General features: G+C 46.0%; 1 protein-coding gene across 1 annotated transcript; it reads left to right on the top strand.

Moving 5' to 3' along the window:
- Nucleotides 1–971: 971 nt before the first annotated feature.
- ZXDC (ZXD family zinc finger C) lies at nucleotides 972–13,932 on the top strand. Its single transcript, XM_049826692.1, has 10 exons — nucleotides 972–2,100; nucleotides 2,569–2,721; nucleotides 3,686–3,764; nucleotides 3,886–4,016; nucleotides 4,994–5,164; nucleotides 5,739–6,424; nucleotides 7,158–7,242; nucleotides 9,074–9,246; nucleotides 10,550–10,651; nucleotides 11,719–13,932. Exons 1-10 carry the CDS (start codon nucleotides 972–974, stop codon nucleotides 11,803–11,805), a joined length of 2,796 nt encoding a protein of 931 aa, XP_049682649.1. The 3' UTR covers nucleotides 11,806–13,932.
- The last annotated feature ends 337 nt before the right edge of the window (nucleotides 13,933–14,269 follow it).

Genomic DNA, 14,269 nt, shown 5'->3' with positions numbered 1-14,269 from the left:
TTCAGACTCTGCACAGGTGGCTGTGAAGGTGCACGGTGGAGCTCTGGGCGTACCTACAGCTCTATGGCAAGAAGTACCAGCTTCCCTGGAGCTGAATGTGCCTGGCCAGCAGTCTCCCATCCTTGCTGTTGGAGATTTGATGCTAAATTGCTCAGCGGAAAGGGGAAATCGTTTGCCCGGTGGAAGGATCACAGCACCACCTGCTGGGGCTGCAGGAGGGAGCTCGTGTCATTTCCACGGCAAATACAGGCTAATTTCCCCTTTTCCTCGAGTCTTGGAGTGCCAGAAGCCTGCTAAACATTCTCCCAAAGACAGCTTTGCCCGAGAATGAAAAAAAAAAAAAAAAAAGGCAACTGTTTTATGCATGAGCTGAATTTGCAGGGTGGTTTTGCCGGGGTTCAACTGACTTCAGGCTCAGCGTCTCATCCGACAGCCTCATTCCCCCCCTCAACCTTCCTCTTCCCTCCCCCCTCGGCAGGGCGCTCCCCCCGCACAGCCCCGCAGCCCCCCTCACCGCCCTCCTGCGCTCGGCTCCGCAGCCCCCCTGCACCGCTCGGGGCCGGTTCCTAATGCAGTTTTCCTATTTCCACTGAAGGTGCACGGGACGTTTTGCGGAAGGGTTTTTCCCACGTTCAGCTGCTCCGCTCCGGCACAGGGTAACGGGAAGAGATACCGGAATCCCCCGCAGACACCCGAGCGATTCCAGCTGTGCCGTCCTGCCTACCGAGCGGCGGCTCGCCGCCCAGCCTCCCCCAGCAGCGGGGAGGCCGACGGGGCCGAGCGGCCCCGGGGCAGCCCCCGCCGGCGGCCGGGCCCCGCTCCGCCCCGTCCGGTCGCTCCGCGCTCCGGGTTTCCCCGGCGCCTCCCGCGCCGCGCCCGCTCCGCGGCGCCGCGCTCCGGGTTTCCCCGCTGGCCCGCGCCGGCCCCGCCCCGCGGCTCCGGTTTCAGCCGCTGCTACAGGGACCCCCAAGATGGAAACGCAGGGGCTGCCCGCCGCGGAGGCGGCCCGGGCCCGGCCCGGCGCCCAACATGGCGGCCCCGCCGCGCCGCCCGCCGCCCCGCGCCGCCCGCCGCCGCCGCCGCCCGACTGGGAGCCGGCGGCCGCCGCCGCCTCCTCCTCCGCCGCCGCCAGCACCGCCGCGTCGGGCCTCTACGTGAGCTTCCCGGTGCTGCTGGTGGAGGAGAAGCCGGAGCCCGGCGCCAGCCCGGCGCCCAGCCCCTGCGCGCCGCCGGCGGGGCCCGCGCCCGACGGCGACGGGCTCCTGCTCGTCTTCAACGTGGTGCGCGGCGCGGCCGAGGCCGGCCCGGCCGCCGGCGAAGCGGGGCGCGCCCAGCCCGGCCCGCCGCCCGCCGAGCCGCCGGAGGAGGCCGCCGGCTCGGCGCCGCCGCCGCCGCCGCCGCCTCCTCCTCCCCCGCCGCCGCTGCCCCCCGCCGGCGGCGATGGCGATGGCGGCGGCGGGGCGGAGGACGGCTCCTTCTCGGGGACCATCACCATCAACAACCAGAGCCTGGTGGTGCGCATCGAGAACGGCGTCCTGACGCTGGGGCCCGGCGCCGAGCAGGCCGCGGGCGCCGCGCCGCCGCCGCCCGCCCCGCCGCCGCCGCCGCCGCCGCCGCCCCCAGCCGCCGCCAGCCCCGCCGAGCCGCCGGGCGGGCCGCGGCCGCGCTCTCCGCCGGCCTTCCCCTGCCCGGAGCCGCGCTGCGGCGAGGCCTTCCCCCGCAAGCAACAGCTGCGGCTGCACCGCCTCTCGGCGCACGGCGGCGGCGGGGAGGACGGCCGGGGAGCGGCGGCGGGGGCGGCGGCGCGGCCCTTCGGCTGCCCGGTGCCGGGCTGCGCCTGGTCCTTCGCCACGGCCTACAAACTGCGGCGGCACCTGCACTCGCACGACAAGCTGCGGCCCTTCGCCTGCGCCGCGCCCGGCTGCGCCAAGCGCTTCACCACCGTCTACAACCTGCGGGCCCACAGCCGCGCCCACGAGCAGGAGGCGGCGCACAAGTGCGAGGCGTGCGGGCAGCGCTTCCCCAGCGCCGCCCGCCTCGCCGCCCACCGCCGCCGCAGCCACCAGGAGCCCGAGCGGCCCTACCGCTGCGACTTCCCCGGTAAGCCGCCGCCGCAGGCCTCCTCCCTGCCCTTCCCAACGGAACAGCTCGCCCCGGGGGAGGGGAAGGAAGGCGGGGGGGGGGATCCCCGGAGTTCTCCGCTTTTCCTCGCCGCTGTCCCTCCTCGCCCTTCGGGACACACCCCCCCCCCCCCCTCCCAGCCCCCCCGAGCGTCGAGGAAGGCCCCCGCTCCACGCCTGCTTCGGACTGCCACAGCACGGGGCTTCAGCCCTCTGCCCTAAACCGGGCTGCGCGCGTTCTGGTTGCCCGCCTCGGGTAAATGACGGTAATGCCTGGGAGTCACGTAGTTCGGGGTTGCGCCGTTGGGTTTTTCCACGTACCGGGATGTCGTACGCTGGAAACAGGATCACGAAGGTCCCCCGCTAAAAGTTGGGAGGGAGAAAAGAACGCGGTGCTCCCGATTGGGTTTTGTATCGAGCTGACGCGCCGTTTCCCTCCTCTCCCCAGGCTGTGAAAGAACGTTTATCACAGTGAGTGCGTTATTCTCCCATAATCGAGCCCACTATAGAGAGCAAGAGCAGTTCTCCTGTTCCTTCCCTGGTTGTAACAAGCAGTATGACAAAGCCTGCCGACTGAAAATCCACATGAGGAGTCACACAGGTATTCATGAGGGTGACTTGTACCTGGGGAAGTACATGCCAGATAGTATGTGGGGAGCGGACTTAGTTTGCTGGAAGAACTGAAAGTCGTGAAGGGAGAATGGGTGACAGGAGTCATTTGGGGTCAGTGAAAACATTTGGTTCTTGGCCTTCTGGGGAGCAGGAGTCCGCTGAATGAACTTGCCAAAGGCAACGTGGCTACAAACGTGCAAAGCTGTGGCTTTAGGCGCCTGAACTCTGTTCAGAAAAATTATCCCAGCTCTATTCCCAAGTTTGTAGACGTTCAAAACTGTATAAATTCCGATCTTGGTCAGAACAAACGGCTAAAAAACTCTCAGAACTCGTGGAATGTATGTACCAGGGTTAGGAACAGCAGGAAGATAAATTTCAACTCGGGCACTCCTGACTTGCAAGGACCACTGCTAAGCTGACATCCAGCCTTTTAATGTTTTAAAGACAATTGTGTGTAGTCTCTACTGTCCTCTGTTTTCCTGGTTTCGTAGCTTTACGGTGTGGGTTTTGTTGTGTTTCTGGGGTTTTTTTAAGTGTCATTTTTGTTAAGTTCATAGATGTAATGGAAACCAACCATGTAGTTCACTGTGTTGTAATCAACATATAGTCACAGGTCGTGAAAGCAGGAAAAACCGTTTCAGTTGCATTTCTGTTTTGAATAATGCTGTTATTGGTTATTGAAGCACCTTCAAGCTAACTCAGATTAATATGAGATAGATTGATAATTATCTGTGCTCCCTGATGCATAGGGAAAGATGCAACGGCCTTGAGTTGAAGAAGGCGCAGATTGTATGAGAGGGAAGGGGCATCACAGCACCTTGCGGTGAATTGCAGGAGAGGGTGGTTGAGTCTTCTTGTCTTAAATTAATTCAATTTAAGCAGCTTTAGAGATTTTCCTAGTAGCAGCGTGTATTTCCGTATTAGATTATTAATGTAACCTTTCTTTGTTTAAGGTGAAAGGCCTTTCATCTGTGACTTTGAAGGTTGTGGCTGGTCTTTCACCAGTATGTCCAAGCTGCTGAGACATAAAAGGTAGCCTTTTCTTTCTGATTATACTGTCCTAAGTCACTTGCTGTTTGTTTGTTTGTTTTTCTTCCAGTACTTAAGCAGCAGTGGATTAAATCATGCCAATGGCAATTTCCTTCCCTTGTAGGAAACACGAAGATGACAGGAGATTTATGTGCCCGGTAGAAGGCTGTGGGAAGTCCTTCACAAGAGCAGAACACTTGAAAGGCCACAGTATAACTCACCTTGGTACAAAACCATTCGAGTGTCCAGTAGAAGGTATTGTTCTACTCTTGTCTGTGTTAACTGGTAATCAGTGTGTATATTGCCTAAAGATTGTGTGCGTTTTCCCCAAATACAAGCTTGCTACAGGATTGGAACAATTTAGATGAGTCTTCTAACAGAGTTTGAAGAGGTACGACTAAACAGAAGACATTGTAACTGAATAAGTGATCGTTCTGAAATTGATGGATGGATTGCAGAGAAAACATTGGATTGCAGAGAAAACATTGGTTCATGCTCTAGCTTGGTTTTTTGTGTTTTTTTAATTTCCTTTATGATGAACAGGACTGCTTTATTCTGGAAAATCATACTTCTGATACTCAGCTTCTGTAGCTCAGCTTTTTCACTTGATTAATCAGAAGTAGTGAAAAGTGGTCTTGTCCAACGCCTTCAAGGCCATGTTTTTGCTGTTGTGACATGTCCTCTCAAGTGTTCAGTGGTTGTGCTGTGGTAGTCTCTGCTGCTGAGATGGTGGATGGCTGTGTGAATGGTATCTGTTGTGGTCGTACGGAAGGCTGGCTGATGCTCCGAGGGTTTCTTGGCACTACCTTCATCGCTTCAGTAGGACTCCAGGAGCAAAGATTTTGGATCTAATCTGGAATACTTTGCTTCATAAAGTAAAGCAGCTCTGCTTGGTGATTGTTTCTCCTTTTAATGGTTTTGCCAGTAGTTGTCATGAAGAGTTTATATTTGACGTGCCATAGTGGAGAAAGATTGTGCATTACGCTGAATGACTTAAGAGTTTCTTGTCAGAAACAGGTTGTTGAACTATCCTACCCACTGAGACGTCCTTGAGGTAACACGAGGAAATACATATTTGGCTTTCTTCTGACTCCTCTGAATGTATGCACAGGTGTCGCAAAATTGCAAATAGAGTTCTGCAGAGCTACTCTGATTTGTTGTGTTAAGACAGTAAATACGAACATCAGATTGAAATTAGATGAAACTTTAAAGGCTTGTATATCTTCTTCCAGGCTGTTGTGCGAAATTTTCAGCACGAAGTAGCCTGTATATTCACTCCAAAAAGCATCTTCAGGATGTGGACTCATTAAAGACTCGTTGCCCTGTATCCAGCTGTAATAAATTGTTCACTTCCAAACATAGTATGAAGACACACATGGTCAAACAGCATAACTTCAGCCCAGGTAAAGTATTTGTTTCAAACTGTAGAGGGTGCAATGGAAAAACTAAATGTTTTGTTAAGGAAAATGTGTATTTACTGATGTTGAAATATGAGCCCCATTGATATGAATGGCAGAATCGTCACCAAGACTGCAGTTGTTTTTTCCGCCACTAAAATTTTCAGTGGGACCTGTAACTGAGTATCAGAAGGTGAGACTTGAGCTTGACCTGCGTGAAATTGCGAGAAGTTGCAGCTTTTTTGAATGAAGTAGAGCTTGTCCTTCTCCATGCCATCTGTAAAATATGAGTAAGGACTAAAAGCACTTCTTTTTGCACTCCTTTTTCCACTCCTTTACAACCTAACTTAGTCTGGACTGCCTGCCTTTTGGCAAGTGCTTTTGTAACTGAAATTTCTCAATAAAGGAGTGAACTCATTTCAGTAAGCTTCTTTTCCTTAAATGTGCTTTCAGGGAATTTGGGAAGTGTTTTAGTCGGCTGAGAATCTAGAGTTCAAAGCTTCCTCCTTTGAGCATTCATATTTTTCCTCCCCATTGTCTGACGAAAGGTCTGTCTTCTAACCAAACCCTTCTCTTCCAGATCTCCTAACTCAGCTTGAAGCAACCAGCTCGCTCACACCCAGCAGTGAACTCACTAGTCCGGGACAGAGTGATCTCAGCAACATAGACCTCGTATCCCTCTTCTCCAACGTGTCTAGTAACAATTCTGGAATTGCAGCAGACATGGCGCTAGTGAACTCTGGAATTGTCACGATCGATGTTGCTTCGGTGGGCTCAACGCTTGGAGGAAACCTACCTGTCAGTAACAATTCTTTAAGCCAGGCAGTCGATCCCTTGATACTGGTGGCTAGCAGCGATATGCCCCAAAGCTTGGACAGTTCTCTCTTGCTGGGAACCAGTGCAGCAGTTCTACAGCAAAGCACTTTAAATTTGGATGATGTACAGACTGTCAATGCAGAAGCCTTGGGTTCGCTAGCATCCCTGTCGGTGAGGAATTCCGGTCAAGATGTGCACGGTTTGACATCCAGCAATAATTTAACAATCGACACAGCCACTTTGACTCCTTCTAGTAGCCTCGGCGGTACCAATGTGCCTGAGTTACTAACACCGACTAAAGTTGAACGTAGTTTGCTTCCTAGCTCAGACGTTGTTAGTCAACAAGAGGGCAGCAAAGTAGTGACACAGTTCGTCTTCTCCAACCCTCCAGGGAGCTACAGTGCACAGAAAGAAATGGATCTTGGCACAGTGACTGGCAGCTCATTTTTGGTATGCAGTAACTGTATTCATTTTTCCCCTAGATGACTGAGACACCCTGACTTTGCGGATATCCATTGCTACTTATACCTTATAGAGAGACCTTTCTCTCAGATTCTGCAGATCATGCAATGTGACTTTTTTTGATGAGGGATGTAGAACGTTATGTTGAATAATGTGTTGTCAGAAGTAGATTCAGTGTGGCGATAAGTTCTCTTAAGAAATACTAGAATTGGGGTAGGGAGAGTTAAGGGAGAACCTTTCAAAATAAGGGATTGAAAAATAAGCGGCCATCTGTCTGAGGATGAAGTGGAATTTACAGGAATACCCAAGAATACATAGTATGTCTTGTGCATTTCATTCCAGGGAAAGATTTGTGCTGAGAGAGTAACTGAGACATTTTCATCTCAGTCCTCATCCCCGTTTTAAGTACACTTCCCTTTCTGCTTTACTATGTTACTGCAGACTTAACTTTCTATTTACATGACAAAGTAAATGTTTACACTGTTAAAATCTGAACACTTACAAATGTGGAGCTAACTTCCTTTTGTGTTGAACTCTGGATATTAAGTATATACAGGGAATTTATTGAAACTCTAATCAGAAGAGCATGGGAAACTAGAATTCAGTGTTTGCAGTATAAAAGATAACTGCAACTGAGAACTCATTAGTCTGTATTTATTGTATTGGTTTGTTCTTGCATTCAGAAAACTTTTGCATCTCTTGGCTTTTTTTTTTTTAATAGGAGAGCAGTGGGTCTGCAAGAACAGACTACAGAGCCATTCAGCTAGCCAAGAAAAGAAAACAAAAAGGGAATGGGAGCAGCACAGGTGAGAAGCCATAAATTTTGTTAAATTTACTAAATACAATTATTTAGGGGGTTTGGCAGTGAAATGGGAGCAGGTATCCGAGTACATTGTTAAATATCCCATCTGGTTTATTGCTAGTTAAAATAATTATGCATGTGGTATACCATCTGTTACTCAGGATAATCACGTTCTGTGGAATATCAAATTCACAGTAAGTTTACAAAGAAATCTGCACCATATGTTTCATGATTGTTAACAAGACGCTATCCCTCCATCTCTTCATCTGCTTTTTATTTTCTTATTAAAAAAAAATTTAAGGTCACTTTGTGTTGTTTATGCTTTTGGTCTTACCTAGTGACTCCTCTTTTACTCAGTACAGACAATGAAGACATTGGCTGGATTTGTTTTGCTTCTGTGTTTCACTTAGTAACAGTGTGTATGCAGCGTTAAGGAATTTATTTCTTTGTTGTCTAGAAATACTCAAATCTCTCTTCTTAGGTTTTAGCCTTGTAGAGAGTTCTTGTGCAGGGTGAGGTTTAGGTCGTGATTCCAGATGCATCCTCTTTCTCTTAAACTGTAGTTTGACTCCAAAGCTGTCTGATGTGAATTATACACCGTTACTTTGTCAGATCAAACGTGGTCCATGGCTCACTAGACTTGCACAAGCTCAGGTGTTTGAGTTGTGTCTACCCTTGGGGCTTACATATGATTCCTAATATTGCTCATATATATATATAGTTTAGTTCTTCCTTGCTGTCTCTTAGACCTTCCACCTCTGAAAATCAAGGTGATAATTTTTAAGGTGAGTTAAGAGACTAGTTCTGAGTTGAGCACTGTCATGTTTCTGTATTTGTAAAAGGCATACTTGCATACATTCTGTCTATTTCAGTGAATCATCACACTGAAGGATAACTGCTGTATGAAGCTAGTTCTAAGTGTGCTTGTATTATCAAATGTGCACGTATCATCAAGCATGTCTTTTGGAATTTAGTTTAAAAAGATGATTGCACTTAATCTGCATGTCTCTTAAAATGACCACAGAAAATTCCTATTTCTGTTCCTACTCAAGACTCCCAGTAGTCCACTTTTCACCAACTGTTGTCTTTACGCTTCTATGTGGTTCTCACAGTGGTCTAAAGAGTCTTGTATTTCTAATTGGTTTAACTAGGTTGAATGAATGCTGTAGAGGGAAGTTCAGTGTTTAAAAAGAAGTTATCCAAGCCTTTTATTTACTACACTTTTAAAAAAAACCAAGAAAACCATCCCTGAAACAGCTGACAGGATTGTATCCTTACATTTATTTAGATTAGGTTTTTGGTTTTCAGCTTGTGATACAAACAGCTGGTTTGTCTTGTTTTAAGCTGAAAAATGCTTAAGGTTGGGAGAGTTGTACTTCTGTAGCCCATTCTACCTAACAGTCCTTGAAATCTGTCTGGAAATAGATGAGCTTCGCTAGCTTTTTTTTACAGTTTGGAAAAATGATATACATGATTTCTCAGGAAATAAGTTGTACTATTAAAAATAGAAAATGCAGTTCTACTTCCTAATTCCTTCCTATAATTCCACAAATATGCTTATATTTCTGTGCTACCACAGGGGTGAGCCCTAAGCTTAGCAGTTTGTGATGTGGTTTTAATGGCATTCATGTAAAAAGATGCTCAGTCAGCAGTTGGAGTTCATCAGCTGATTGCTGTCTGGCCTTTTAGCAGTTGTCAGATGGTGCTTAATTATATTGCACTCTTCCAAACATTAGCTGTGTAGTGTCAATAACTGCATAAAATTGAAAAATACTAGCAGGAAACTTTGGCAAATTGCTTCTGACCATCTCAATGTTAAAATTCCTGTCTTGTAGGGGCATCTGGCTCTGGTCAGAGGAAAACCAAGGGTGGTAAAGTAAGCCCCACCAACTTCTCATCGTCCACTCCTGGCAGTCGGCTGGGTGGCAACATAGTTTTGCCAAATGGAGGGCTGACAATAAGGGACCCTGCCACTGGAGCCCAGTATGTGCAAATTCAGCTTCTTCAGGTAAGAGCTGCAGAGGAAAAACATGCTAATCTTCTCTGTTACCCAAACTGGCACATTTATGGAAGAATCTATCTGTGAACTCCGGTACTACTGCCCCTAGGTGGGATCTTGAGATCTGCAGTATGTACCATACTGCATTAGGGCATTTGCCTGCAAGAAGCACTTTCCTGGGAAGTTTATATGAAATGGGCTTTAGAGAGACTTAGAAATGCCTGAAAACAGAGCTGGTTCAATCATACAACTGCTGGGGGCCCAAACAGATGCACTGTGGAAATGGGTAAGATGTTTTTATTTGATTTAGTACTAATATTCAGTCCGGCCTAGAACATATGGGCACTGTAACTGTAGGGAATATTCTGTACAGCTTCTTAGGCTGGATACACTTGATGCGGGGAAACATTGTGGTGGAACTAAGGGTTTTAGCAGACTTCCGTTTTGCATGTGAGAGTTGTGATCCTTCAAGGACTTGGGAATTTCCTAGTTTGGACAAGCAGTTATGAGAGCAGCAAAACAGATGCTACAGTCCTGTCCCAAAGTATGGGGTAATTTTTCTTGCAAAAGGAAGGGATTACTAACATGCATTAATTTAGGGGGTCCATGGGAGTATGACTCTTTCCTCCAGTCGTCGTCTTTATTGACACCCTCCCAAATTCTTATAGTAGTCCACCTCTCTCTCACATAGAAGTGAGACTGACATGAAAAGATTCCTGCAAAATGAAGTTTCAGCCTAAACTGTTACTTCTCTAAACTGTTGAAATAAAGCTTAAGATTTTTTTTTCTAAAAATACCTGGTAATCAGTGTGGGCTGATGAGTGGAGCATGGTGGGTAATATGCTTTTGGCCAAGTGTGTATCTGTATAGTATCCAGAGAGAGGGTAAGTTTCTTCCACTTTATTCCTAACAATGTATGGTATGGTGGAAGCTATGGACAGAGTTCTCCATCTGGTTTTCTGATGGGTGTAAACATTTGTAACTTTTATGTTAAGTATCAGCTTCACACAACGTGATGAAACTTGTTGCATATTTCTGAGTGTTACGTTTGTTGGAAGATGAACCATTCCTTCCTTTTCAGATCTTGCCAATTTTCCTGGTTGATTATAATAGGATAATTGGTCATACACTGAGCTAGGCTCAGATTTAAGTGGTAATTAGCTTTCCACATATCTTTGTGGGTCTAGCCCTTACTAGTACAGTGCAGTAGCTTTATCAGATTTTTATAAGATTGTGAGGCTGAGTGAGATAAGGCATATTGTGCTGAGATGCTTGGGGGTCTTGTAATTGCATCACGTTTCTGCATTCACAGGATGATTCCCCGGGAGAGGGAGATTTGCCCTTTCAACTGAGCTCTCAGTCCTCCTCGTCACATTCTCAGCTTACAGTGGATTTACCTGTTCACATACTTCAGGTACAGCATGTCAGAGTTGATGGGTTTTATTGCCTAGCTTGGAAGTGAAGACAGTTTACTGTGAACACTCTGGTGTTCTGCTTAATGAAAATGCCTTGTTTTCCATTGGGAGTTTAATTTCTCTTACAAGAAGTAGTAAGCAGAAAGCTGCACTGCAAGATTTATCTTGTGTATGTTACCAACCTTCAACAGGTCATAGGTCGTTGGTTTTCTTCCTCTGTTACAGAGTAATGAATAACTAAATGTTACTCATTTATTACTGAAGTGCCCCATCCCTGTTTTCCTGATCTCATCCTGCAGATACTAAGTGGCTCAAGAAAGAGGATCAGAATTGATTATGTCACAGGCTACAGGAAGGGTGGGAAGTGGGAAATAAAATCCTGAGCCTAGATTTCAGAGCAGTGTCTATATGGGAATGGCAGTTAGATTAAAAAGCCTGCTTGCTTCTACAGTCTCTGGTTTCGCTACTTGCCCTTGTTAACTACTGAGTGTCAGTGTTGTTTGAACGCAGAAAGCTTCGTATAGCTTCTTGCGTAAACGTTTTGTTATCTGCTGTTCCAGTAAACTGCATGTAAGTGAGTAGGAGCAGCTGAGAACTGAGCAGCAATGAATGATTAGCATGTATGTAAATCATGTTTTCTACTTGACCATGTGGGGCTTTGGTTTTGATAAACTCTGCAATGCAGTTATTCTTACTGCCTGTGCTTCTCCTGGGTAGAAAATAAAGCTTTTGTATTTAAGAGGAGCATCTTACCGTGATAAACCTGGAAATACAAGAAGAGTACTAGGATTGTTGGCCATAGTTGAGAGTTAATAGAGGAAAAGCAAATAGTCAGTGACTTTAAATTTGTCTCCATTAGTAATGCTCATCTGAAGTGTTCCAAAGAAGAACTGTAGCGGTACTGTTTGAGTGTGTCCCCAGAGTAGGAAAGCTTTGCGTTTCCTCTAAACCATGCAGAGCATTTCTCTGGTGTTCGATAAATGTCAAGGTAGTCTTACTCATAAGCGTTGCAAGCATCTAGAGGTGAAAGCACTGAACTCTTCATGCTGTCTGTTTGCTTTAACAGGAACCACACAATTCCACTGAAGATGATGCAGGTTCTGATAACTCGCAGTTCACTGGAAGCACAATAAACTTACAGGATCTGGAATGACCATTATTAAGAACAGTTACTTGAAGACAAATTGGGCAATCGTGTCTTAACAGAGTGAGATAACTGTGTGGATCTTTCTCCAAGGAAAATAGGAAAACTAGGAGTACTGGATTATGGCTGCACTCTTTGCAATTTGCTAAGGACAGTTGCAGCTGAAAGATTTTCTTAAAAAATGTAAATCCCACTTGATGTGCCTGTGTAAGATACCCCGTCTGCCTGGTGTTGGAGAGACTGAGGCAGACTGCTGTACAGTGTTGTTTCAGGGAGAAGTACTGTATTAAACTTCAAACTGAGGTAATATTTACTGTTTTCACAGGAAAGCAAGTATTCTACAGCTAACAAGTACAAATTTATAATCCTGCCTATGACAGTTAAAACTTTCCTTCTATTGGTCTCCTGCTGGAGCCAGTGGCATTGAGGAATTAAGAGCTAAAATTTGGAAGTGTTTTCCATACACACACAAAAAATAATTTTTTGGTCCCTGTGTTTTGGCAGAAAACTGGAATGTAACATGTAACAAAATTAATGTCCTACGCTATGAAAATGAGATGCTCTAAAATCTTTTTTTTAGAAAGATAGACTTTAAATGTTAACTTAGCTGTGAATCAGTTTGTAGCTCATGTTGAGTTTCTCCCTTTCCTTGCTCCTGTGTCCCAAATACTTTGCTGAATTCTTCCAGCAAAACTTTAAGAAAAAAACTGCAATAGATCTGTACTCACTGTAAGTGATTAGCTAAGAGTCCAACAGCATCTGAGAGAGGTTTGTTTTATGTTTGTGTTCCCTTTTTTGGGAGGAATGTTGACTGTCACGTAAATTTAAGCACCTTGATTTTATCTCATCTATAAACTGCTGCCAAGTTACCTGTAAACTGGCCACTACCTTTTTATTTTGGGTTGTTTTGGGTTTTTTTCAATTGAACACTGTTAACGCTTGTTCTTTATTGATATCCTAGAGTGTCACGTGCACGTGGAGCTTCCAGCTGGTTTACAGAATAAGCAGTTGTCAGAGTATTTTATGAGGGAAGAAGAATTGTTACCTAGGAAGATTTGCCCCACTGAAAAACAGCAGTTTCTCTTGGGGGCTGGAGGAGAGGTTATATGTACTGTACTTATCTGGATTGCAGACACCTAAATAAATATAGGGTTGTATAGGAAAAAAAAAAATGCTTTGGTTACATTTTACGGTAGTAATTTAAATGTTTCTTATGGTGATGTACTGAATGCCTGTAAAATTATGTATAGGAGTTTGATAAAAGGGTGTATGTACTGTTTTTTATTCTCAATGAGGTGTGTGTGTATGCACGTATGTGTATTTTTTTTACGAAATAAGATATGTCATACAGGAGAACGTTGTGATCTTTCTAATCTTGCACATATTTATTTATTTTACAGTTATACTGATGTTGAATTCACACGAGGTCATTCAGAAATGCTTTTACTTCCTGTGCCTTTTGAACTATGTATGTGTCCAGATAAATGCTTTTTTTTGGTTGAAGACTTGGGGAGAAAAAAAAGCATACAGGTTACATTCAACTTCAGATCCTTATTTGTAGGCAGTATTATATCCTCTGGTTGAACCAGTTTTATTTTTCTATCTTTAGCTGAACTGAGCATTGAGGTCTTTCTGTTCCTCTCATCCTGAGTTTACAGCTTATATCCAGGGAATCTCTAAACCCTCTCAGGTTGGGTTTTCAAACCAAACTAATTGGTAGATGAGATCTTCTACCTGGTGGCTGTGACTGCAGCATGGAATCCACTCCTGAGAGGTAGAAAGGTTGAGGAGGAATCATGCCGAAGGGGCTACTGGGTCTTGCTCTAGTGGTCACCATGCTCTCCCTGGAAGCTGAGACACTTTGAGCTCCAAATGCCTGCATTATTCTGTTCTCAAGGACCATACCAGTTCTTAATCTATTAAAATGGCCAAGGAACACTCCATCTTTTTATGGGACTTGCAACCAAATCTTTCTACTTCTGAAAATGTACCTCACTCACTCAGCTTTGTAAGTGAATGTAAAGTGCTAACCTCTTGGGGCCGAAAATGGGATCACTTGGCTTGAACTCCATTGCTGGCAATGGATACCTGAAGAACTGCTGGTGCAAAAGGGTTAATAAAGCTTTTTTTTTTTTTTATTGTCTGTTTGTCACTGGGTATTGTTCTTTGTATGGCTGCACCTGACACGAAGCTAACTGTTAGCTTGATTTCTGCAGAACTTGTGTTTTCCCTTTGCGTGCGTCTTCTCCACAGTAGTGGGGTGGAGTCTATAATGAAACCCATCCTTTGGATTAAAGCATAGCCTTCATTTCTATAGTCCTTCAACAGATTTGCAATTATAATAAATGTCTGGCAGGTGCTTGGCTTAGTTGTGCCTTGACAAAGATTGTTACCCAGGTCTGCAATAGATCTCGCTAGTCAGGTTTGTAGCGATAGTGCTATTTGCATCAAAAACTGAATGAGAAAAGCATTG

The sequence above is a fragment of the Accipiter gentilis genome, chromosome 23 (assembly GCF_929443795.1).
Source record: "Accipiter gentilis chromosome 23, bAccGen1.1, whole genome shotgun sequence".
Classification (NCBI taxonomy): Eukaryota; Metazoa; Chordata; class Aves; order Accipitriformes; family Accipitridae; genus Astur; species Astur gentilis.
Note: the sequence above shows the minus strand (reverse complement) of the source record. Positions and strands in the feature narration are given on the sequence as shown.